The 27208-nt window shown below is 43.2% G+C and overlaps 2 protein-coding genes across 11 annotated transcripts in view; one reads left to right on the forward strand and one right to left on the reverse strand.

Annotated features, from left to right (window-relative positions):
• GSE1 (Gse1 coiled-coil protein) overlaps positions 1-3884 on the forward strand; it is a 427626-nt gene extending 423742 nt beyond the window's left edge. For all 10 annotated transcript variants that reach the window (XM_082232842.1, XM_082232838.1, XM_082232836.1 and 7 more), the window contains 3 exons: positions 1383-1649; positions 2655-2758; positions 2893-3884. In XM_082232842.1, coding sequence (XP_082088968.1) covers positions 1383-1649; positions 2655-2758; positions 2893-3027 — 506 coding nt within the window. In that variant the 3' untranslated portion in view covers positions 3028-3884. The remainder of the gene's footprint in view (positions 1-1382; positions 1650-2654; positions 2759-2892) is intronic.
• Positions 3885-8928: 5044 nt separating this feature from the next.
• Positions 8929-19377, reverse strand: GINS2 (GINS complex subunit 2). The gene is made up of 5 exons (XM_082233029.1): positions 19092-19377; positions 14194-14308; positions 12469-12568; positions 11287-11413; positions 8929-9269 (listed from the first exon to the last, which is right to left on the reverse strand). The coding sequence occupies exons 1-5, from the start codon at positions 19179-19181 to the stop codon at positions 9144-9146; spliced, it is 558 nt and encodes a 185-aa protein (XP_082089155.1). The 5' UTR covers positions 19182-19377; the 3' UTR covers positions 8929-9143.
• Positions 19378-27208: the final 7831 nt, after the last annotated feature.

Below are 27208 nucleotides of genomic sequence, written 5' to 3' on the forward strand. Positions count from 1 at the left end.
CTTTTGGCTTATGAGGGTCAGTTTTTGAGCCCAGTTTGGGATTGGTTTCCTTGCTGCTTGCATAATTCAAGTTTTGGATATGCAGATTTTACATGGATTCATTTTAGATGACTCTACACAACCCAATTTCAATGTTTAGTAAAGCCATTGTGGGGATAGTTGCTTGAAGTATGTTCAATGCATAGTGCATTCCAAATAGGGGGGGAAATAGTGATCATTATGGGGAATAGAATCACTGGAGTGCCTGGTACAGATTTCAACCCAGTTCATACTTGGAACAAATGTTGTATGCCCACATAAAACTGTTTACACACATTTAATATTTTTGGTATTATCATTTGCTTCTCTTGCTAGAATAGCCTGAATGTTTTTCAGTAGGCAGTAGTAAATATGATAACTTCATGAAATGCCCTGGAAATACAGCTCACATAGTGAAAAGCTCATTAATTTCAGTGGACAGAAGTGCAGAATATAAAGTTGTTACAGTGTGTTGGCAGCAGATGTTAGTCAAAAGCAAAATAAAAAAAAATTAAGGCAGCCAATAGGAGACTCCAATTCAGCAGCTGAAGGTATGGGTCATAAATGTTTTCACTGACTAGGTCTGAGAGATAGTAAAATCCCCTGAAAACGTCTCTTGTACTGAATACAGAGCATTAATCTTGGTGACATACCTTTCCTCTGAGATAACATCTTGCGTAGAAATTGTTAAAACTGTTAATGTCCCTTTCAGCAGTCCTATTTTGAAAGAGGTGGTGGGATATTTCTTGGGCACTTGATTTAAGCTTGGCCATCTGAACTCTTAAATTCTTCTCTACGTCTGACTGCTCTGTGACCTTGACAAGTCTTTTGTTCCTTCCCCCTCCCAGAATTCCTCAATGGTTTCCCTTTTTATTTCCTTTACACTTCCCCTGAGTGTGTGTGGACTCCATCATTTGGGTCTTGCTTTTAATAGTTCCTTGTGGGTGATACTTATAATTGTAGTTGGAACTTACTTTGCACAAATATTGGAGCAAGTTGCAAGGATGGGTTAATGTGATATGGAAGAGCTTGATGCAAAATTACTTCTTGCAGAGAATTTGCTTTCCTCAGTAGTGTATGTGTCTAGGCTTCTTCATTTGCTTTAGCTTAACTTAGCTTTCACTGTGGGTGCAGGTGCTTGCAACCACCTGGATCTCATCCCAGAGCAACAGTGCATTTTCTCCAGAGTATGGGTAATCCACACCCTTGATATGTAAGTGGGGAGGTGGGCAATATACTTCAACCATCTTACCTTGTATTGACATAAGTATTTTGAAGTTTGAGCGCAGCTAGTCCTAACACAGAAATTAGTCAAAAGGGACATGCAATGCAGATGTTTTACCTCTTACAATTCTGCCTTCTAGGAAATGCAGTGGCACACTCTGCAGAGCAGAACCACAAAGTTGATGCCTCCATTCATTATAACATTCCGGAGTTGCAGACTTCAAGTTGGGTGTCTCTGCCACAGCAGAATGGCCAGAAAGACTCCCAGCATAAGGGTTTCATACCCCCAGAGCATGAAAAGGTCTCTGACTCAGAAGAAGAGGAGGAGGAGGAGGAAGAGGAGTATCCCAGACCCAAATGGCAGGGGATTGAAGCCATCTTTGAGGCTTACCAAGAACATATAGAAGGTAAGCTGCATTGATTCAGGAGATCCCTTGCCTCAAGTTGTTTCCCAGTGACGCAAAGGGGAAGCAGGTTACTGCTGTTTACTTTGCTCCAATCTTAGCTATTCCTGTGTGAACATATGCTTATGTGTTCTTTGTCAAGATCAGAAGAGTATTTTGTCCTGGTAAGAAACAGTCTATGCTTTGTGGACACAAAGTTGCCTAGGATCAGTTTTTTCTTTTCTGTTAAGAGATTTATTGTACAGTCAAACCCCGGTTGTCGAATGTAATCCGTTCCGGAAGCCCGTTCGGCTTCAGAAATGTTCGACAGCTAAGGTTGGTTGCAGGAGCTTCCTGCACTCAAGTGAAAGTCACATTGGACATTTGGCTTCCGAAAAATGTTTGAAAACTGGAGCATTTACTTCCAGGTTTTTGGCGTTTGGGAGCCGAAACGTTCGACTGTACTATTTTAAGTTCCTCAGTGTCCTTCATTTCTCGAGAAGCATCTTTCATAGTTTAAGACAGGGTAAATTTCAAGATACTTTACAGTACTGAGTTTTTAAGGATAATACGGACTACAGATGCTCTCCACTTCAGTTTCACTGGTCTGATTGCATAGTGCAAGCATGCAAGCTCCCAAGAGAGACAGCCACTGCTTGGCTTACCATGCTGTCTGAACGTGGGTTCGTGGTTGAGTTCTTTCCAGGCTAACCATGAGCTTTTTAAATCAAGGTTTGTCCTATTATTTACAGCTCATGTTTTTTCCAGGAGAGCTAAACTATGAGGTTTGGGTTCATATGACTCAATAAGCCAAACCATGGCTTAGTATAGCAGCAGAACAACCAGGGCAGGGGAGGAACAAAGCAGCCACACTCTTCTCTCTAGGAGCCTGCATGCTCATGCATTTGCACTAAGCTGTGGTCTGGCTTAGTGTGATATACAAACCAGGCCTCTTGCATGAGTACCAGTAGTTTGTCAGGAACCTAGCCTGGTACTGAAAAGTGACAAATTCTCTAAATTTGATTGCAGAGCAAAATTTGGAACGACAAGTGCTGCAAACCCAGTGCAGACGCTTGGAGGCCCAGCACTACAATCTCAGTCTGACTGCAGAACAACTATCGCACGCTATGACGGTGAGTGTGGATTCAACACCAATTGCATCTCAGCTCTAATGTCATTTTTTCTGTTCTGTGCTTCAGGAACAAAATCCATTATTGTGGTTATACTAAATCATGTTACTTGAAATGTCTCTTCTCTTCCTATGCAGGAACTAAGGAACCAGAAGCAGAAGATTGTCTCTGAAAGGGAACGACTTCAGGCCGAACTAGATCACTTGAGAAAGTGCCTTGCGTTGCCTGCAATGCAGTGGTCTAGAAGTTACTTCAAGGGGTATCCCAGGTGACACTCCCTTGTACTAGGCCGAACATATAGTATAGAAATAATAATCTATTTTATTACCTGGAATATTTAATATTTTTCACTGGGAGGTTTGAAGCTTAAAAATAAAAGAGAATGTGCCATGCATGGAGCAATGGACCGTGGAATCCAGGAAAATCCAAACCCATCTCTTGAAAAGATGCAACTGAATCTTTTTAAGCCTGCGAGTAACTTGCTTAGAAGGACTCTAGTTTTGGTTAAATTTGAAAGGGTTATTTTCCTTCTGCTTCCTCTTCTGCCTTTTTAAAATACTGTTTTTAATCCAGAGATTCCACCAATGACACTAACATCCATCTCCCGCTGAAGGGGCTGGGATTATCTCCATACATATGCTCCTTTTTGTTGCCATATAAGTTCTATTGCTATACTTTGGAATCTGCCCATTTTATTTCTGAAATACAGTTTCTCAATCCAAGAGGAGACAAAGGTACACATCAGTTTTTGTTAGAATGAACTGGATATTTTGGATACAGAAATAATTATCTGCAGATTAGTAGGCCTAGCAGAAGAAAATGCAGCTTCCAAACTTGACTTCCCATGCATCTATCAGCTTTTTGCTGGAAATGCATTTCACTTGAAAAATAAAAGTGAATAAATAAACTGAAGGTACCTTTTTATTACTGGGGAGGGGAGGATGTACAGAACAGTGATATACATACAACACACACAGATTATGTACCCCAGTGGGTAGAATTTTCATACAAAGATTTTACAATTAAAGAGTGAAAAAGGTGCTTCAGCCTTGTACTGTGTATATATTTAAAAATGTTTTGTATGTTTTTATTACTTTAATTATTGTTATAAAAAGCTTGCCATTTTCAATATGTTTCTGCTTTTTTTCTTTTTGGCAAAAAGATAGCTTGCTTTTAGTGTTTGTACTGCTGCTGGTCAGGACATGAAAAAAATATTGAAATGTTTTTTTAAAAGAATTTTAAGGAAAAAGCTTTCCACTGGGGCACGTGCTATCACTTAGGCATTTTGCGATGCATAGCACCAGTTTCTGGTACAGTAAATTCTCCTGCGCAACTGGAGTTTCTTTTCCCCATTTCCCCCTGCCCTGCTACCCCTTTTTTCTTCAAGCACTTGGAATACTGAATGTCATATGATCTGTTGCTATTGAGAGAAGATCTTAGGGACTACACTATCAACGTTAGTGGACAATAATTGGCTTTGTTCCTTTAACCAACACCACTTAAAATCGTAGCACTAGCAGCATCAATTATATGAGGCTTCCAAAGAAGGAAACATTATTCCAAAAACAGCAAACAGTTAATACAAAGGAAGAAAAATACTGTGATCTGTGCCTGAAGCTGTCTGTTTCCAACCTGCTTCATATACAGACCCAGTAGCACAGAAGCTACTTCTGGCACAGTGTGACCCTATTCCACAAGAATGCATGTGTACATGAGACCATGAGGGTAGATTTCATGGGTCTTTCATACCTGACTGCCAGTGCAGTTTGCATAGCATTCAGTTGGCTTACCCACATGGTCATGTTATTCACATGCCATGCAATCCTGCAGCAGGAGGGTCACATACACTAAAAATAGGTCCCAGGCTCCTAGGTCCAATAGGTCCAATGTGTTGGGGGCCCTCAGCCTTGTACTAAACCCAGGTAAGAGAGATTTTTTAAAAAAGGTTTACTCATGACTTGAGTAAACCTTTTTTAAAAAATCTCTCTCATGTCTTATTTGGCCCATGTAGCTCCTGCCAAAATTTAGGACTCCTCTGACTGGTTATCAAGAGCTAGTTTGGATTAGTGTTTTCTTTCCATATTTAAGTATTAAACAACATTTTCATACACAGTCCTAGCAGGTGGTTTTGCTATCCTTCCTTATAATCCATGCATTTAAATTTTAAATTGACAGCACTAGAAATTAAAGGCAAGGTGGATAAGCCAGACATCCATTCACCAACTGATTTGATCTGCAAACATGCTCTAAAAAAGCTCAAAGCTTTGAGTTTTAAAGCCTTGCCTGACAAAGCAGGTTCTCCCTTTGCTTTATCAGTCTGGCAACACCAGTCTTTTGTGATGTATGGAAGCACTGTTAGATTAATCTACGTCCCTTTAAGGGAAGCCTAGAATCAATATTATAAAGGATTAGGCACATTATTTTATGTGCACTGATCTTTCACACTTGAGGGGATTATATACACAAGCAAGGCCCAGCCCTCCCAAGTTTAAAATGGTTTCCCCTTTGCCTTAACTATTCAAGGCCTCACCAACCAATATTTGCAGAATGTGTGGCAAAAGCACAATATTTTGACCAAGAATATAATATAACCCGGGGATTTGTAGCACCTTTATAGTCAAGGTTCACTGAATTTTGTCAGCCTCTTTGCATTTTATAATTTTAGTAGCTGATGTGCAATGCTTTTTGCTGTTGCTATTAAAAATTCTCTTTCCCCGAATAATGACAATGAAAGGCAAGCGGGTGTGCTCTTGTAGGACCCTACAGTGGCCAGATGCAAAGTAAAACAAAGCTTCTATCCTTTTAAATAGCTGCTTAGAAGTAAATTCAGCTGGTGCAGTTTCATCACCACTGTGTGACAAACCTACACCTGCCACAATTCCCTTTTCTATGCAACTCTTAAGAATACCAAAGCCCTGACCAGCCTCCAGAAGAAAGTTTATCTATTATAACAAGAAAGAAACCTAGAGCAAATTTATGGACCTGTGTGACACAATGTCCTCTTCCTGAATGCAGAAAGAGATTTTTTTTTCACATTAGCAAGTGATCCTTCAAACAGCTAAAGCTGCCAGTTTCTGTAATAGTATTCTGAATATCCTTCCCTGATGTACTGAGACAATCGGCTCTATTGGAGCATGAAAGAAAAGAGCAGAAAAATGTAAAAGTCACTCATATTTCCCCCTCTGAATGATGTTAGGTCATTATCACCCATTTGCCTTCAAAGGAAAAAAATTACCTGATTGTCGTTAATACTATTTCATTCCATAAAATAGGTTTTGCCAAAAAAGCAGAATACAAAATTATACCTTAAAAACTTGTTTTAGTCACACCCCCTTAGGTCAGTTGAAAAGTATCAAAATAAGGGACCACAGGAAAACTCAGTTTGCAGTAGTTTCAGTGCTCATTCTGGCCATTCAGGTTTCAATATATGACCAGAGTAAAGTATTTATGTGAAGTATTGACAGAAGGCAACAAGCTGGCACTGTCAGATAAACCTAAGGGGTGGTGGTAATGTAGAAAGTCATAGTTTAATTAGGAAGGTGTTACGGGAACAAAGATGGGATAAAACAGTAATGGCTCTACTAATTTATTTCTGTCCAAATAATTATACATCCACTTTCAAGCTATCAAGGTTGAGTGTTAACTGAGGGTAATTTGGATGATATTTCCATACCATGTCTATCAAATTGTTGCAGTAGCAGTGTCTTTCAAGTCAGTGTAGATTACAGCTTTTATATCCTAGTGTTAGCAATGGACAGGGGCATGGGGAGATGGGCATAGAAAGGAGGAGGCCATTGCACTCATTTTTCTAAATGTAATTGCACTATGTGTGTCTTTTTCTTTCAACTGAGCAGAATGTAGGCAAGACTATATGGGAAGATGCTTGCACCACACTGCTCCAGCTTTTACAAGCCCAACATGTGCTGTTTAAGGACACACATTAGAGCCAATTGGCTTGATTTCTATATATCTACATACAAGAGTAAATAATGAATGTGCACTTACTCAAACTCAGTTGAATTCAAATCCAGATTCAGTGGTAGACAAGCTGCCAGATCAGTCACAATTTCCCATTTAGAACAAGCCTGCGTTGTCTGAAATACGTTTGTCTTTCCCTCAAACAATGCAAAAAAGCATGAAGGCAGAGAGGTTAGGAGGTGCTAGTATGAAAACTACAGTAACCCATCTTGGAGCAACCCTTCTTTCAAAACATTTTCTTCTACAATGATGGGAGTCAATTCCTTCTCCCACCTACCCCATCCGTCCCCAACTTTCTGGCCCACTGCTTAAATTCTCAAGACTACCCCATTTGCTCTCCGTTGCCCCCAGGGCCATGCTGACTGGTTGTTGTTATAAGAGGTGCAGAATTTCTCAAGCAACTAAACACAGGGCATGAAGGGAGAGCAGGAGGATAAAGCCCAGACTGGCTGGGGCAGTTTAGATGCTGTGAGACAAATTAAACCTGTTTTAAGTGTACTTGTTTGAATTTAATGTAATGTAATATATTTGTTGAATGTAGTAATTAGGTATTTATGAATATATTGCTGTAATTTCTGACAACATCCAAAAAATAAAATGTTCCTAAATCATGACAAAGGATTATTTTCCCAGCAACCCCAGTGGTGGATGGAAACTACACTGACTGTGTATAAATTAAAATGTGAAGTGTTAACTATGCTTAAAGACACAGATCAAACCTTTCAACACAATCTGGCATTTTATACAGTATTCACTATGAAGGCATCATACTGCCATTGCCCCAACTATACACTAAGCTAGTTGTTTATTCCCCACTGGGATGAGCAGGCAAGCTAGAAACTTGCAGGGGCTAGAAAATACACAGCCACCCTAGGACATGAATTCCAAAAGCTAGCACTAAGCTGAACTAGCTCACAAGTCAGCACTAAGTAATACTAGAGAGCACAAAATATGGCAGAAGATGCTATTGAAGGAACAAACAGAAATCATGATTTTGCATGAAGTAAGTATGATTGTTTAACAACAATCTTAAATGGTATATATTGTAATGGTATATATTCTCCCATATTCTCCCATTACAAGCAACATCTAGCACCATCATCAATAATGTTACTTTGTCACTACATAGTTTCTTCAGTGTTGGTGTGAATTTCCAACAAATTTAACCTCTCCTACATTTTTTATATCGCAAATGAAAAAATTAACAGGTTGAGCTTGCACCGGGACTCTGCATTATAAAAATATCAAAAATTTCAAAAAACTTTTTGCAAACATTTCACTAAAAAGTACAAAATCACAATACTTTTTGAAGAACTACTTTAATGATCAAGTATCTTGCAGACAGCCAGCAGAGGTCAGTGTGTTGCTGCCTAAACAATGTACACTTTACTGCAGTCTAGTTAAGAATCTGCCTCATTGCCAAGTGTCAACATAACAGTATTTGGACTATACCCTCCTCTTTATTATTTTCTTCCCTTCTGCCCCTACCAACAGCTATAAAGGTTACAAACCAGACAGGTAGGAGCACTCACTGTATGACTGAGGGCCTGAGTCCTAACAGCCAATGAATACCTACATAATTAAAATGGGGTAGATTCTGACTAGCAAGTGACTGGCTTTAGGAAATTTAGAGCAAAGAGTCTACAGCAGAGATAAAATGCAGGTACACAAAACAAATCGATTTACTCTGTGAAAAACAGAAACAAGGCACATGTTCTCAACTTTCTGCAGACACACATACACAAAGCAGTTCACTTCAGTGGTTGCTGACAAAGCAACCAGAGAGGATCCTTTATCTCTTGAGGACAGTCAGTTGACAAATAGACTGCAGTAAGTGATATCACAGTGGAAGCACACAGTGCCCTGCTGGAAAGATGGGTTATCACTCCCCAGGCAGGCTCACAGGAGTGCTGTGCAGCCAGGTGTATAAAATAGTCTCACTCTGTCATCTTTCCCAGAGGCATCTGAAAATAAGGGCCCTCTGAGGAAGTGGATCCTGTGGAGAAGGATCAATTCATTTTCTTCTAGTTTTAAGACTGAGAGCAAAGCAATTCAACAAAGTAGCAAGACAACTGCAAAGAGTTGCATCCAATTCACCTTGGAATGACAGTCACACAGGAGCTGAGAGGACTGTTGCACAGGATCATCTGTTTGCTGAGGAGAGCTATTGTCAAAAAAGGCTGTGCACACCCCCCCCATGTTGCTTGAAGATTGGATCAGCCTTAGTTTTCCAGTATTTGTCCACAAAGGGATATGTTATACTGAACCTTCCCCTGACATCGTCTTTGCTTTCAATACACTCTTATAGGAGTACTGGAGACCAATATTTTACAGAGGCAGCTGCCTAAAGCTCAGGAAAAACTGCTGAGAAGCAGAACGTCAGAATGTATTTCATGGAAGATTTCAGTTGTCAAAAGTCCTGAGACTGTGAACTTTCTCCAGGCTGGAGATTTGTACGGAGCTTGTACATATGATCTAAAGCTTGAGTAAGGAAAGCCCCAGTAGTGTTGATCTCCATTAGAGTCAGATTATCCAGCTTGTAAGAGAGAAGGAACAAATGTTACAAAACAATAAGCACAAGATTTGTAAAAAAAATTACATAGTTATGTGGTCACGTAAGGAATAACAGAACCTGGTTGTACCCCTCAATAGTTTCAGTAAGCATGTTTCTAGTTCACATACCGTATTTTTCGCTCTATAGGACAAACCGGACGATAAGATGCACCTAGTTTGGGGGGGAGGAAACAAGAAGAAGAAAATTCTGAACCCCAGAAGCCAGAACAGCAAGAGGGATCTGGGATAGATATCCCAGAAAGGCTTCTGGGATAGCCTCTTGCTGTTCTGGCTTCGGGGACAGCCTTTGAAGCCTCCGCTGAGCAGCAGGATGAAGGCACCCTGCTGCCCTGCGGAGGCTTTGCGCAGCCATCCCCAAGCTAGAACAGCGAGACAGAGCGCTGCGCAGCACTCCGTCTCCCTGTTCTGGCTTTGGGCTTAGCCGCGCAGCCTGCATTCGCTCCATAAGATGCACACACATTTTCCCTTACTTTTTAGAAAGGAAAAAGTGCGTCCTATAGAGCGAAAAATACGGTAATTGCAAGGCTAGGGCTTAGTGACATTTATGCATAATCTTCCAAAAACATGTAAGATTAGATTGTGTTTTTATCGACTAGGGGAAGAGATCCCCTAGTTTCATTTACCCCAAGGTAATCCTTTGACCCTTTAATTGTTGGACTCTCAGCTCCCATCATCCATGAAAATTGACACATTGCCTGGGGCTGATGGGAGGTAGAGTCCAGCAACATCTAGAGGGCCAAAGGTTCCCCATCCCTGATTTATCCATTTATTTCCTCCTAAATTCTCAGTCTTGAAAATTGTCCCCAAATATTTCAAACAGGACTACAGCAAAGATAGCCTACTAATCCAGTCCAGTTGTTGTGTTCCATATAGAATTTCCGCTCACAGAATTTGGGAGAAGGGGGTAGTAATGGGACACCAGCCACATGAAAAAATCCTGCAGTGCAGCCTTCCCCAACCTAGCTCCCTTGAGTTGTTTTAGACTACAGCTACCATCAGACCTAGCCAGCCTGACAGACGAACAGGGATGTGGTAAGAGTTGTAGTTGAAACATCAGGGTTGGGAAAGGCTGCTGTAGTATCTGAACTGTTTCACATACATACATGATATTTATACAGTATATGCCCCAACATCCTGATATGGAACCAAACTAGAAAATAGGGTGGTTTAAGGGATTAAGGGAGCACATCTACAAATGTGCACAAGTATTTCAAGAACAGACTTGCTTCATGCATCTGAGCAGCAAGAAGATGCATTTGACTGGAGCTCTCAGGTGCTGTACATAATGGCAAGATCAATGCATATCATCATTCAATAAGTAAGATTCAGTGCACAGTTGATTCATAACATTCAAAGTAAAATTGCAAACATTCATGCAAAAGACTATACAATGCTTGCAAGTACAAATCAGTGTCAGAAGAGCAGCAATCAAAACACAAAAAACAGACCTGCTGCCGCCATTTCTTGCTAACTAGGAAACCATTGCCACTTTCACAATCAATTTTAGATGACTCCCACAACACACTGCTTGAACATGCACTACTCATATATTTTCATGTAAAGGTAAAGGTAAAGGTACCCCTGCCCGAACGGGCCAGTCTTGGCAGACTCTGGGGTTTGTGCGCCCATCTCACATCTATTGGCCGGGGGCCAGCGCTGTCCGGAGACACTTCCGGGTCACGTGGCCAGCGTGACAAAGCTGCATCTGGCGAGCCAGCGCAGCACACGGAACGCCGTTTACCTTCCCGCTGGTAAGCGGTACCTATTTATCTACTTGCACCCGGGGGTGCTTTCGAACTGCTAGGTTGGCAGGCGCTGGGACCGAGCAGCGGGAGCGCACCCCGCCTTGGGGATTCGAACCCCGACCTTTCGATCGGCAAGCCCTAGGCGCTGAGGCTTTAGCCCACAGCGCCACCCGCGTCCCATATTTTCATGTACTACACTACAAAACTTAGCAACTCATCACAGATTCCTCTTACCCTGGCATGAGCTTCCTGCTGTCTAACAAAGCTATCAGCAGACAACCGGAGTTTTGCAATTCGAGTATCCCAGATATCCTTAACCAATGTTCGGATCTCATCTGCCTTTGGAATATTGTCCACAGCACTAATGGAGAAGGGAAAGTTATCAGAATGGGTGAAGAACTGTACTTCAGTGGTAGAGCATCTGCTTTGCATGCAAATGGTCCCAGATTCAATCCCTGGCACCTCTAGATATTTTATAAGTATTTCAAAACTACCTTCCACTATACCATCACAACATATTAAAACAGCACTACATATTCAAAAACTAATTAAAACATATATATTGTCCACTAGCATCTTAAGAGACCAACTAAGTTTGTTCTGGGTATAAGCTTTCGTGTGCATGCACACTTCTTCAGATACCTGTGTGTGCATGCACACAAAAGTTTATACCCAGAACAAACTTAGTTGGTCTCTAAGGTGCTACTGGACAATTTTTTTATTTATATATATATATATTTTGACTGCGTCAGACCAACACTGCTACCTACCTGAATCTAAAACATTAATGTGAAATAAGCAAGATAAGAAAGCCATTGCCAATCGGTGCAGAAAATACTGAGCTAAATGGACCAGTGGCCTGACTCTTTAAAAGGTAAGTTTTCTACATTCCTAGAATAGGCTACAAAAGAACAATTGTCACTTTGTATGCTCATTTCATAAATTGCTGGACATAAGCAATATTCACCAGCTTCTAAAGCAGTTGTTATTTTCCCCATATCTGAAGCTACAAAACACTGGATGAGCTGAATTCTACATTATTGCAAATGAGAATTTTGAACTCTGTGTCAACCTAGTTTTGAAGCTAAAGGTTGCAGAAGAGAGATATACTGCCATTACAACAAAAGTTAAGCACCATACTAATAGATGCAAACATCTGCATTTGATAAGCACTCTGGACAGTGTTCATTTAATGTTCCCTTCTGGCTGTCATTCTCTCATATATAAAATTCATCATCATCTAGATGAAATCTAATGTGACCCTAAATGGTTTGTTCATATTAGAACTGTCAACTAGAAATCTTGCCAGTGAGGATTCCTTGGAATGATTTGGCTTTTAACTGTAAGCTACCCTGAGCTAGGCAAATACATTGGAATATCAGGATACATTTTCTAAATCAATCAAAAAACACTCACTAGTTCAGCAACAACTTTGTTAATTCCATGTAGAATGGGCTAGGCATTGGAGTGAAAGTATCTTCCTTGCGCTCCTGTTCCCGAATTTGCTCCAGTTTTTCTAGAAAGTGATCAAAAAGAGATATGGTATACAAAGAACTAGATGCTGTAATTTCCTGCTTCCAGCAGAAATAAATCTTGCAGGAACAACCACTTCATCAATACACTGCATAAAGAGGAGACAGCATTCCCATGGAGGAGCTTCAGCAATGAAAAGTTATTAACAGGAATCTGTTAGTCTAGCTAGCATGCTGTCATGTTCGGTAACAGTACTACTAGGGCTCCTAAAGAAATCAGCACCTCTATTGTGAAGACATTCTCCATCAAGACTCAAAAAGCCTGGTGTGATAATAGCACAAGTCGGCAAGTTAGGTAGAGTTGTGCTTAACATGAATGAGCAATCATCTCACTACTATAGACCTTTCTGAACAAACATAATGATTTGCCATGAAAACACATATTTGAAATCAAAGTTAAAGCACACTAATATTGTCAGGGGTTCAGGGACAGCAGCACAGGGGAGGCAGGAGATGGAGAGCGATTGGGAAGAATCCCAGGACAGCGAGGAGGAAGATGGGGGTGGCCCGAGGGACTCCATGAGCCTCTCCAGCGAATCAGAGGATTCCCAGAAGGGGGCGCCTGTGGTCAGGAGAAGGGGGGTCCCAGGGGGGACTCATCAGGGACAAGGGGCCAGCAGGGAATCCCAAAGCGGCAGCTGGAAATCAGGACCAGCTTCCCCACCAGAGCGTGGCGAAAGGGGGGGGGGAGTTCCAGTGTGTCGGGGGAAGCAGCTCCGTCAGCAGGAGCGGAAGGAAGGTTAGAACAAGCCATCCTCCCGGAAGGGGAGGAGAGCAGTGAAGGGAGTAATGTGACGATCAGAAGGAAGGTTGGAAGTTGCGCGCGCGCCAAGTTCAAATGTACAGGCGCGCGGGGAAACAGAGAGCCCGGAAGGGGAGCCAGGTCCTAAAGCCCGCAGGAGGGAGGGGGAGCAATCTGGGGATTCGGCGTCAGAGGAATCCAGGAGGGGCGAAACCCCAGCGGGCAGGAAGACCCTGCGGAAAAGGGAGGAAAGAAGGAGGTGGAGCAGAGCAAGGCTCTTAAACTGGTGCAGGGGAGGGTCTGATTCAGAGGGGACTTCAATGGTCTAGCGTTACAGACGTAGAGCTGCACGCCGCGGCTGTGAAACGGACAATGAACTTCAATAAACATTTCTGTATATAAAGAGCAACTGGCGTTGGTCCTTTGTGAGCTGGGACCTGAGGCAACTCTGACAAATATAATCATAATTCTTGATGTCTTAGAATTCACTTGTTAAACTTATTTTTTTATATTGTTGTAAACAGTTGATATATTTTTGATACAACAGTGTGTGTGTGCGCGCGCACACGCGCCTATATCACATATTGCTGAAAATAGTATAGCTTTCTATTTTTGAAAAAGTATGTTATTTTTAAAACATCAATAAGAAGTTAAGAACTTTAGAAACTGTAACGTTCAATCAGAATTTTTAAAACCTATGCTGAGATGCTGCGATAAATGTGGATGCATAGCCAGGTAAACAAATTTTAAAAGCAATTAAAGATATTCTAGCAATTGAGAAACAATAACTTCAACTCAAGCAGCAAAAATCCAACTCCTATGAGAGGCCACTCAGTTAATAACTTACTTGCAGGTGATAGTTCTTACCTACATCCATCCATTCTGGAGGTATAAGTCGACACTTCTGTCTTTGCTTTAGGTTGATAGCCAGCCAGAGAGGCACATCCACAGGCAGCCCAGGATTAAAGGGACCCAAGTCCCCCTAAGTGAGACATTCACAATGAGGTGCATAAGAAGCTGTCTTGTATAACTGTATCTAGCTCAAGGACTTGGCACTGCATGGGAGAAACTATCCACTTTTTCATACATGAGTTTTTGCCAGCCCTGCCTAGAGATGCTTAGCAATAACACCTCAAACCTTTTGGGTTTTTTTTAAAATAATATTTATTACTTTTATAGATCGCAAAAAAAGAGAAAAAAGCAAACAAGAAAAAAAAACAAAAGAAAAAACAAAGGAGAAAAACAAAAAGGAAAAATACAATACAATATATAAACAATACAAAACACAACCTAAACTCAAAACTAAACACATTAAACTAGGCTAAACAAACCCCACTCACTATCCTTAACCCTGAATAGAACAAAACAAAAACAATTTAAAAACATACATTGTCTCTTTTCCATACTCTATTTTTCATTCCCTTGTTTCCTCGACCTCCTCACACCTCCCTTTTTGTGTTCCACTTCTATAAATTGTTTCAGCAAATCCTTTCCATCTTTCTCCATTTTCTGTGATATTGTAAATAACGTATTTTTAAACCTTATTTTCCATTAAAACTAAGATACTTATATGTACTTAACTCCTTATAACATTTCTGTTAAGCCCATAAAAAATAAGAAAAAAAAAATCATTCCACCATTTTTCTATCACTCATTAGTTTTACCATAAGGCTATATATAAACTTTAAATTTTCCAATCTTCTTCCACCATCTCCTCTCCCAGGTTTCGGATTCTGCCAGTCCTTTCCATCAATTCCATAAAGTCCATCAACCTGGCGATCTTATGTCCGAGGCTCTTAACTCTTTTCCAAGTCCCTTCTGCAGATCTTCTTCATTTGCTTTAATGCTAAAGAGCAAATCTCGGGGAAACTCCAGCCTGTCCAACCTTTTCTTCCTTCTGAACAGATCAACTAAATCAGGGGTCTGCAACCTTTAAGACAAAAAGAGCCACTTCGACCCGTTTCCAAAGGGGAAAAAAAACTGAGAGCCGCAAAACCATTGCGACATTTAAAGCATGCGCGCCGATGCCCTCCAATCTGACAGCAGGCGGGAAGGTGACGTTGGGACGGTGCGTGACTAATGCACGCACCGCCCCCATGCGACGTCACAGCCAGTACAGCGCCCGCCACAGTGGGGAGTGTCGGGGCGCACAATGCGCCCCCTCCCCTCGCTAGTATCCGCCCCGGAGCCACGGCAAAGGTGTAAAAGAGCCACATGCGGCTGCGGAGCCACGGGTTGCAGACCCCTGAACTAAATTTCCATAGTTAAAGCTACAGTCCATGAAGTATTTCCGGGTATATTTCAAAATTCCTCCAATTCCAAAGGCCCCCAAAACTTCAATCTCCTCCAGGCCTAAGTCCATGTCCCAAAAGTCAGTTAATCCCTGCATAAAAGGCTCTTTCCAACTTTCCTTCTTTAATCCAAGCCGGGATCCATTCCTCGGAGTCTGACTTTTCCTAGATTCAATCATAAAAGGCCTCAACTTATAATCCTCAATTTGCTTCTGAAAAACCACAGATCTCACTTGTATTATTTTATGTTCAACAGCAGCAGCATTCTCCTTCTCCTCCTTCTCCTCCACCATTTGTCCTGCCAAAATCGGTTCCTGCACCAAATCCTGAATTATTTCTATATTAGTGTTCGCTTTTTGACTCAAGTTGGTCACTTTCTGTTCCAAATTATCAACTTTGAAAGTCATGTCATCCATCTTCTTATGAAGCTGTACCAGCGAACAGCTTATCTTGCATAAAACAGTCACAATGGCCTCTCCTGTCAACATTTTTAAATAGTTCAAGGTCGCTCTCTGGTTCTCAGACTCCTTATCTGCCACTGGAAATCCCCCAGTTATATCCTGTAACAGTTTCAAAAGCTCCCTCTAGAGGGAAACAGTCTCCACTTGTATCAATTCTTTCAAGCGCAACTCAGGCATTAAAGAAAAATTTTCAGTTACTTTTCCTCTTCTTTAAATGCAGAAAGGGACAATGGAAACAGTATCTTACTCTTATTTAGCTAGCTGTCAAATCCGTTCTGTCAAAAGCACTCTCTCCAAACATCATCTGGCAGCCCGTTCCCAGGTTCAGAGCAGTGGTAATTTAATTTCTTCACTCTCTCCTGCAGGCTCGCTAGATCCAAAATTTCCCCCTCTTCTCCTGCTTCCAAGGGGGTTTTTGTATTTTAAAACCGGTGGAAATTTGATCCTTAACCAAAAGCTTTCAAAGGCTTTAACTTGTAACGTCTTTGCTTCAGTCTATTTACAAAAACGGGAGGTGCACTTCCTATTTATAACCTTCCCGTTTCAGTGCCGAATTAAAGTATTTAAGAATTCAATTTTCCATTTTACTCACGAGTAGTTGTTTAAGGTCCAATTGTCCACAGGAAAAAGTCAGCGCTCTCCGGCAACAGCAATGCGGCTTCACTCCGTGAAAGAAGCAGTCGATTCAAAGCACCGCGCCACTCACCCCACATCGCTCGAGATCCCCAAAACAGGGTTTCCCCGCGAGTAGGGGATGCGCAAAGGTGCCAGCCGAATCCCACGTCCACAGGCTTCTCCCGCCTGTGGTTTTTAATGGGTCTCCGCCTCGCCGTGCCAGTTCAGACCCTGTTTTCCATGGAGCGGATTCCTCCCGATCGGAGGAAATCCGCCATTGCCAGAGGCGCCAACCCGGAAGTCCAACAGCTGCATGTGGAGGAGTGGAGACGCGAACCCAGTTCCCCAGATTGCAAGACTACTGCTCTTAACCACTACACCACACCATACAAAGCATGTATACCACCACAAGGAAAAGTCGTAAGTCCTTTTTTTTTTTGGCAATTCTGATCTCTTTAACTGCTTATTAAGCTTCATTTCTGGGGAGAAGTGACTAAGCTGAATTTTCAGGGAATAATTCAAAGCTATATTATAATTAAGCTGGTCAATGGTCCATATAGCACAGCACTGTCTACTGCAGGAGTAGCCAATGTGTTTCCATTCAGATACAGCTATATTCTCAATGACCACAAATAGGTTATTCCCTCATTTCATCTGAGATGTTTATTCTTTAATATATTCAAAAGACATGACCATGTATGGAGGACTGCAGGAGAAACGGGAGTCAGGCAAAGTCATTATCAACCTGCTCCCTGTCTCCCTACAATACAATAAAGTGTCTTGTGGGAAATATCCTGATGGTTTTGAAAATGTTGATATTGCTTGTTGTTTTTTTAAAGTTGTTTAATAATTTATTTAAAGCTGCCTTCAAAGAATTTGTATCCTAAAATGTGGGATAACTGCAACACTACTGTAGCAAAAAGAGAATATGTTTTGCAACACCCAAGTACAGTCATGGGGAAAAGAAAGTACACCCCCTTTGAATTCTGTGGTTTTACATGTCAAGGCAAAATAACAATCACCTGTTCCTTAGCAGATCTTAAAATTAGGTAAATAAAACCTCAGATGCTCAACAAAACATATTGGACCGTGTCATTATTTATTTAACAAAAATAAAGTTAAAATGGAGAGGACGTGTGGAAAACTAGGTACACCCTTACTGCTTCCATAAGAATTGAGAGGCTAAGTAGCAGACAGGTGCTGCTAATCAAATGCCCTTGCTTAACTGATCATCAGAAAATGTGACCACCTCTACAGATGCTTAAGTTTTAGCTGTTTGCTGGTCTGGAACATTCAGGTGTGTTTTAACACAATGCCAAGGAGGGAAGACATCCCAATTCATGGCTCTTGCACTGGCATATAAAGCTCTAAACAATCTGCAGTCCCAAAATAAAGAGCACACCCTCCCTTATAAACCTATCTTAAGATCTGCAGGAAAGTCCAGCAGGCTGTTTCACCATCCTGTTAAGCTTATGGGGTGGTGGAAGGAGCTTCTCTGGGATGGCCCCCAAGTTGTGGAATGTACTCCTTTCAGAGCTTCAGAGCTGCATCTAGCCCCAGCAGAGGCCAAGTCCAGCATACCACTCACTGCAGTGTTGCTGATGGTTTTGTGTTTGTGCTTACAATCTATTGGGGTTGTTATGCAGAACAATGCGGCTAGTGTGTTGTTTAAAGCAGTATGCAACTTTGTATTGGGACTGCATGGTGAAAAGTAAACTATAAAGCTGTAGCAAATTTATTAATGCTGTAGCCAACGTTAAGTCATACACACAGTAGACCTGCTGAAATTAAAAAAGGCAATAAATAGATGTAAGTTGGATTCATTAATTTCAATGGGTCTACTCTGAGTAGCACGTTAGCTACAACCCTGTCTTCCAAAGCGACATAAGGCTCCCTTTTTATTGCTTAATATGATTTGAATAAAGTTGACTCTTGCGCAATGACAATGTACTGATAATTTCAAATCCTTCATTTTTTAAGCGTTTTGTTTCGATAAGGCGCTAGGAGTCGTGCGTTTTTTCATTGCTTCTTCCCTCTTTTCAATAGCTGCCTGCGTTATTCAAAGGCGAGGCATAAGCAGTAATATAAGTAACTACTATTGGGTGTGCTTTTCCCCTGCCATTTTTTTCGTTCGAGGTACTTATTAGCGGAATATATAGCACAACTACACCGTGAATAAAATATTACTATTAATTAACCGCAAGCTCCCGCCCTCCGCTCCATGATTTCGTCATTTAAACGCTTATCTCCCACCCCACGCCGTCCGCCCCACTTCTTTCTTATCCCCTTTGCTTCCATCCCATAATGTTCTCTTCCTCACACTTTGACCTCGGTCGGCATTTCATGACTACCCGCCTCCGACGTCCCGCCAGCCGGGCTCCCTCCGCTGCCGACCCACCCCAATGAGGTAAATCCGGTCCATGCTGAAGTTGGGTATGATGGTGACCAGCTCCTGCTCGGCCAGGAACTCGGCCTCGGCGGGATCCATCGGAAGACGAAAAGAGGCGACCTGGCAGAAAGCTAGGCCTCACACCGCCCCGGGAGCACCGTGAGGGGAGACGGCGGAAGAAGCAAAAAGCGCGCCGTCTCAGCGCTCGCGACCACGAGACGCTGAGGTAACTACGCCTCTCATTGGTTGAGGGGGGGAAACAAGCCCCACCCACTACGCCCTCTCCGTTATTATAAGTAAGTCTCTCTCGCGCGCAAAGTTTCCTCTCCTCGTCTGAGGTAGTAGAGCCTGCGATTGGCCAGAGAGCAAAAGCAAGGCCCCGCCTACCGCTTACGGTATGAAAAGTCTCTGCCTCTTTTTTCGCGCGCTCATTCGCGCCCTGAGTTAAAGGAGTCCCTCATTGGTTGGTGTGAGAAAATAAGCCCGCCCGCTACCCTCTCTTCGTCATTTGAAAGGTTCTCGCGCGCACAATCCTCCCTTCTTGCCGCCCCCCCCCCGGTAGTGGCGCATGTTATTCAGGCAACACAAGAGCGTCGTCCACCTACTCCCTACGATAGGAAAGTCCTTTTCGCTCTCATTCCCTGCATGAGGTATCAGCCCTGGAACTGACTGGCTACCAAGAGCAAGCCCCGTTCACTCCCAGCTGTTCCTTCCTATGAAAAGTGCTCACTCACAAGGCTGGGGCGTTTAGTTGGTGCCTGTTATGTACTAAGCTTGGATCCTAGAATAGGCAGGTAGGATCCTAGAATGCAACAACCTGATTGGCCTGCAGGAGCCAGTCGGGCTCCAGGAGGGAAGCAGAATCAGACGGGACTCGTGTAAATAATGTACAGTGGTACCTCGGGTTACATACGCTTCAGGTTACAGACGCTTCAGGTTACAGACTCCACTAACCCAGAAATATTGCCTCGGGTTAAGAACTTTGCTTCAGGATGAGAACAGAAATTGTGCTCTGGCGGTGCGGCATTAGCTAAAGTGGTGCTTCAGGTTAAGAACAGTTTCAGGTTAAGAACAGACCTCCGGAACGAATTAAGTACATAACCAGAGGTACCACTGTATATAAAGCCCGAGGTGTGGGGGGAAATTCATTCACTGTTTTATGAGCTGTAATAAAGAGCATGAAATCAGTACGCGACTCTGAGTATATTTCACTGGCGGTGAAGTTAGGATCCTGCTGAGCTGTCCGCTGTGTACTGCACTGCAGCCACCACTGGCAACACTGCTGCATTGCACCATGCATCCAGGCTACAGCTCTGGGACCCAAGGACCCAGAATTGCAACAGACAACAACTTCACGCTGTTCAACCCAGCCTCAGGAGACTGGGGAGGATACCCCACCCGTTTCCAGTTCCTCCTGGATGCAAAGGATATCAACAATGCAGCCAAGAAGAGGGCAACATTCTTCAGAGTCTGCGGAGAAGAAATGTTTGAGATCACCCAAGTCCTCCTCGCACCCGCAAATATCGTGACTGTTCCCTACAAAACAATAATGGAATGGCTGAAAGGGCACTTCTCGCCACTTCTCACTACCTAGGTGGTAGCGTGTCGCAACGCCTTCTATTCAAAGCGGCAGACCCCTGGAGAAACCATAACCAGGTATGTGACCTCCCTCCGCCGGGTTGCCCGGCTCTGCAGCTTCACAGAACTGAACAACATGCTCCGCGACCGCCTTGAGGTAGACTGAGGGACGAGAAGCTGCAGCGGTGCCTCTATGACAAGAAGGACCTGATGTTCCAGGTCGCCCCAGAGGAGGCCCTGGCAATTGAAGCCGCCAAGAGGTCAGTGCAAGGATTCCGGTCGAACTCATCGTCCCAACCGAGGGTCCACCACGAGGACCTCACCGACAACTGAGAATATGACCAGAAGGATGTGCACTGAGTGCAGCAGCGCACACAAGCTGCACGCCCACCACAACAGCCTCGGCCGGAATAGGAGAACTGCACAAGCTGCAGGGAGAGCCACAAGTGAAGGACTTGCCATTTCCGCAACGCAGAATGCTGGGAACGTCTCTTGCCTGACTGTCTCTCCAGCTTGCTGCTTTACTTCTGGATCACATCACTGCAGTGCAACTGAACTCCAAACTCTGGCTTCATCCTTCTAACCAGGAGCTGGATGAGGAGGTCTACCCATATGCAATCTCACACATGACTCCTTTCCTTTGTTTCTTTAATGGCCCATCATGGGCTATAGCCTCAACACAGGAAGCTACAGTATCCTGGCTTATATTTAGCACTTGCTTGGTCCAGGGGATAGTAGGATCTCACATGCAACCTTCTTCCTCACCTGCTGCCCAACTCATAACATTATGTTCTAGTTTCACATTGCAGGGCAAGATTGGTAACCATTGGACAAAGCATATTCCATGGGAGCTTCTTCATTTCTTGTTTCTTGAGATATTTGCTGGAAAATATGATTAATCTCATCTGCATGCCATTGCTTTTTTTGCTTTATTTAAGATTTCTATTTGTTAAATAAAGTGTTTGAAAATCATTTCATTGACATCTTGTTATTGAGGAACCCCTGAATTCCTCAGAGCACACACTTACCAGATGACAGGTGACAGATAGGGATCTGGCAGGAAAGAAACTAAAAGCACAACTTTGCAATTTCAAAGCACCATTCCTATGTCTTTACACACATTTTGCAAGGTTCATTTCCCACATGATGTAGTGCTCTCCCCCAACTGGGGTGACTTTAAAAGAGACTATTTTTAATTTCACTTACGAAACTCTTCTTATGAAGCATCTTGAATTGATTTCACAATACAATAAAGACAATATGGTGCAATTGCATATATAAAAACAAGTACATATATTGACTAGAGCAAATTCATGGGGGATAAATTTATCGTGATGGCTATGTCCACTGTAGGAGGTGATAACCACTGAATACCAGTCGCTAGGAATCACAATCAAAGAGAGCGCTGTTGCACTCAGGTCCGGTTTGCAGGCTTTTCACTGGCATCCGGCTGGCCACTGAGAAATGGGTGCTGGACTTGATGGGCTACAGGCCTGATCCAGGAGGGCTTATATTCTGTCACTGGGTGGGGTTCAAGAGGCGGTGGCAGTGTGTGACAGGGCATTTTCTGTGGTGGCTCTCAAGTTGGAAAGGGTGGAAATTGCTGCATGGTTGCGCCTACTGTGTGCAGTCCCCATTGCACTTGTCCATCAAAGTTCTGTTCTTACAATGGCAGGGGCTTGTGGCGGTCACAGGAAAGCACACTGAAAAGCCTGCATCTGGTAAGACTAAGCTTGCAGCAACTCAGTGATGAACATCCACTGTTACGCACAAGATTCAACTTCCTTCTGATAGAAAACTGCACTTCAGATGCAGAGAAAAGCTGCATCTTATAGATGGGTGGCTGCCAGCACTTGTGACAGGTTTGTCTCAGGCAGAGCACCACTATGCACTCCGTTTTCATGTGCAAAGTGCATGCACCAATGGGTGTTAAAATTAATTCACTCGCTAAGTAAACTTCCATATGTTTTCCCTGAAAACAACAACCAGGAATTGTTGAAGGGATAAATAACGACACAACAATCTTTAGGCACTCTTCAGAGACATATTAATGTCCAAAGTTCTGAGTCAAGGAGGGAGAGGGGGGAAAGGGTGGCTTTCACTGAAGAGTGATTTAGAGCATTGTCAACTGAGCAGTTAGACTGTCACCATGGAAACTGAAAGCCTTCCAACAATATTAGCTGTGACAGGTCTATTTAATAGCCCATCCATGCAATCCTCTTCAAAATACTGCTTTATTCTTCTGCCTTTATATCTCTGCTGTAGCACAAACCTTGATGCAACAGGGAGTGAATTAAGAAGGATCGGGGTCTGAGGTAATAGTCACTGCCTCCTAAATAATACTGTTGAGGGGGTGGGTGGGAGGTGATCCCTCTTATCACCTTAGATCTTATCATTTCATCTTTGTGTTGCATTAATAAAGATGATAAGTGATTATGATTGGAGAGTTGGGAAGGTAACTATAATCTTCCTTCTGTTCCTGAGACTGAAATGTCTTGTCATGTCTGGATCAGCTCTTCAGGTGTCTATTCAGTCCCTTCCCCACAAGCCCCTAAAAGAAGAAAATTTCATCATCTTGGTTAAAGTGGATAAGGTCTCCATTCAACCCATTAAAAAAACCAAAAAACGTCTATACACCCATCCCTCATTTTATTTGTATGCCACATTTCCATAGTTAAAACTATGCTCAAGGTCGTTGACTTACAACATGAGAAAATATGTAATTACAAGCATAACAAAAGTTGATGTTGGCTTCCATCTGTCTTAAGAGAAAGTAGAGTGTGCCTCTAGGGGTGACGTCAAAGAGCTGCGTTAGCAGCACCGAAATGCCCCTTTGGTTTCAGATAGTATATGGGTAAGGTAAAGGTAAAGGGACCCCTGACCGTTAGGTCCAGTTGCGGATGACTCTGGGGTTGCGGCGCTCATCTTGCTTTACAGGCCAAGGGAGCCGGCGTACAACTTTCAGGTCATATGGCCAGTATGACTAAGCCGCTTCTGGCAAACCAGAGCAGCGCACAGAAATGCCATTTACCTTCCTGCCAGAGTGGTACCTATTTATCTACTTGCACTTTGACATCCTTTCGAACTGCTAGGTTGGCAGGAGCAGGGATCGAGCAATAGGAGCTCACCCAGTCGCAGGGATTCAAACTGCCAACCTTCTGATTGGCAAGCCCTAGGCTCTGTGGTTTAACCCACAGCGCCACCCACGTCCCGCTAGTATATGGGTAGACGAGTCTAAAAAGGAGGCTTAGTTTGGTCAGAATTGAGTATATACTTCCAGAATTAAGGCTAAATACATTGTTTCTGGCAAATGAGCCACCATCACTACTAGAGGGCTATGAAAATTTGCGTCCAGGGCTTTTTAGACTCATCTACCCATGTGCTATCTGAAACCTAGGGGCACATTGGTTGCCAGATGTGATTCCCCCCCCCTCCGTTCTCCTGCCCCATTACAAGGATAAGGGCTAGGAAAGCCTATGGCATGACTTTGAGATCTACCAATGCTAAAGTCAGAAGCCTCTTTTCAATGCAAGATTCAACTTAGAATAACCAATGAGTAGTCATGAAGAGACAGTGAACCAGCGCATGTCAAACAGGAACACAAGAAGCTGCCTTATACTGAGTTCTATCATTGGTCCATCCAGCTTAGTATTCTCTCCACTGACTGGTAGCAGCTCTCCTGAGTTCCCAGCTGTTAATGGAGATATCTGAGGGCTCCCTTGGACAAAAAACAAGGACACCAGCCAGGAATACCAGAGCAAAACAGCAGCCAGTAGGCTTGGTCTTTATTGAAGACTGTCGCGACAGGACTCCCACCTGCCACCAGGTGGAACAAGATGGAAGCCCTGAAGAAAAGGAGACTCCAACTTTTATTAGCTACTAATCCCCCAAGCTACACCCCTTAGAACTACATCACAACTACATCATGACTACATCATTGATACATCACAAAAAGGAGGGGTTGCGGGAGGGGTTTGTGGAGGTAACCTGAGTATCTTGTCACCTGGCTGGTCCCCCCTTTCCCCCTCCCCATGAGTATTTTCCAGAGGACAAAGGGGAGCTGGCAGTTTCCTGCCCCTACAGGGAAGAGCTGATCATTGTCCTTTGTTCCAGTCCGTGTTGAATCCACTCCCATATGCAAGTTCTTTGTGTCCTTGATGGTCTTCTGTCTAGGACCATCAAGGTTGGCATGCAACTGGGTAGGGCTCCTGCATACGTGTTGGTATGCTTAAGGGATTATGGCCGTCCTGTATCAAACCATCCCCTTTTGATAGTCCTTCCTTCAAGGAGCAAAATAAAAGTGGACCGGTGTAGATCCAATGTACGCTTGATTTTCTATGAATTTATAACAGAAACATTGCATATGTCATGTGTGAGTGTGTGTGTCAAGTCTGTACAAACTAAATGATTGGGGGATGGGGTTCCTGCAACACAGCCCTACCATGAGATTCTGGGAATTGATCCTGAGACCACCTGTGCACAGTATTGTTAAAACTGACTGGCAGCAACTCTCTAGGTTTCAGGCAGCAGTCTTTCCCAGTGCTACCCGAAGGTGCCGGGGATTGAACCTGGACCTTCAGCATGCAAGTTGCCCACCTTTCCCTTCCAACCTCTGCTTTGTTGTCATCAGCCTGCCCTATTTCTGGGCTTCCTCAACTCTCCTCCCACCCCCACCCCTGGAAGCCTAGCTGGCATGCACTGCTCCGTCTGTCCCATCATGTACCAAACAAATTTCTTGGGCAGAGGATGGCAAAAGAAGGCTTGCTTTGTGCAGAATCTGGGGTGAGAAAACATACCAGGCAACCCTCTGTCTCTCCGAAACAAAACAAAAACTCTCAAATATCTCACCCAGCACCAATCTTACAAATTGAGCAGCTCTGTGCATGGTAAGTCCATTTGCACAAATTGCTTGGGTTTGTATCATTGGCTTTGGCTGGGTTCCAAAGAAGGATATTTCTTCAAGCACTGCTCTTAGCGATGGTGTGGGAAGTTTGCGGGGTGAGGAGGTGCACCTGCATGTATTTTGGCATGTCTGAGCAATGGTTGAGGGCACAGGAACCAGACCAGTCAAATAAAACTACAAGCTGGCAATTCTTTATTTCCCCCTGCCCTTCCCTAGGGAATGATGCCCAGCGGATTTCTGATCCTCACATAGCTTATTTTAAATCTTTCCCTCATCCGCTTCCGCAACTATAGTTAAATTTTTTATTTCCAGGATTTGTACACAGGGAAAATAATACACTGCTCTTCAAAAGCCAATCGCCTGCCTGTCTCTGGGGAGCAATAATCTAAACCCGATTGGAATGCACTGCAGTGTAGCCAGGCAGCCTATAAACAGCTCTGACATGGTGTGAATACACTTTGGTGTCTTTTGCCATCTGCTGCTGCCATTAAAAAATTAAATTTCCATCTGTTTTTACACCCTCCACACACACACACACACACACACACACACACACACACACCCTTCCTTCCCAGAGGCTTCAGATGAACCCTGTTCCTTGTTGCAAAGCCTCAACTAACATATTCTTTCAGCAGACCATGTTGTCGCTCTGTGTATGTGCAGCTGGGGGTCAGGTGGAATGGTCTGGTATGCAAATGATACTGATTTTCATGGGATTCAATCTATCAGTCTCACTGTTTGTTTACCTTCTCCCTTCCTGTTTAGTTTGGTTTCATTTAGTTTAGAATCCACAGGGGGGCAGGGGTGGAGAAAAAGGTGATGGTGGAAGAAACCCCAACCAAAATGCTATTTATACCTTACTGGAAGCATGGGATGGTTTGAAATGATGTGAACAGCTGGATTAACACCCCCCCACACACACACACATAACAGCTGAGCTATGTTTGCAGACCACCAAATAGGATTTTCTATGCTTGATATAGTGCCCAGTCTGCCATAGTCACTATTAGAGACTAATCTGTCAATCTCTCTCCTTTTCTCATTTCTCCAGCCTTAAGCAGTTCTCCACATTTCCACAACAGTTTGGGAATTTTTTTTAGAGGTTCTCATGAAAATTCACCACCGTTTCTGGGCATAGCTGTCAAGTGTCGCTTATTTGGCGGGACAGTCCCTTATCCCAGCGCCATGTCCCGCTGCTGTCCCTTATTGATGAGGCTTCATTTGGCTGCTGGCTGGGCTTTCTGCCTTTGGCTCAGAGGGGCTCAGAAGCTGAACATACCTGTGCCTGGAAAATCCCTTATTTTGGCTGCTGATCCCTTATTTTCGAGGCTGCTGGTCCCTTATTTTCAAATCTGTAAGTTGACAGCTATGTTTCTGGGTGACTTTCTCCTCATATTCACATTTCTGAATGTAATCATGCTTATAATATACACCTCTTTGCAGAGCACACATTCCCTAATAATTACATGTCCCCTAATGTAATGCATTTTTGTATATTGCTTTCACCAACGCACACTTTGTTTATGTACATATATGCTTTACTTGGATGTGCATTGCAAAATCCAGAGAAGTGTGGATTTTGGAAGACGGCTGTGCTTCAATTCATATATTGTTTTGGAAAGTGCAAATTATGCAGCCATAGTCG

Source organism: Podarcis vaucheri, assembly GCF_965113315.1.
Source record: "Podarcis vaucheri genome assembly, chromosome: 7".
NCBI lineage: Eukaryota > Metazoa > Chordata > Lepidosauria > Squamata > Lacertidae > Podarcis > Podarcis vaucheri.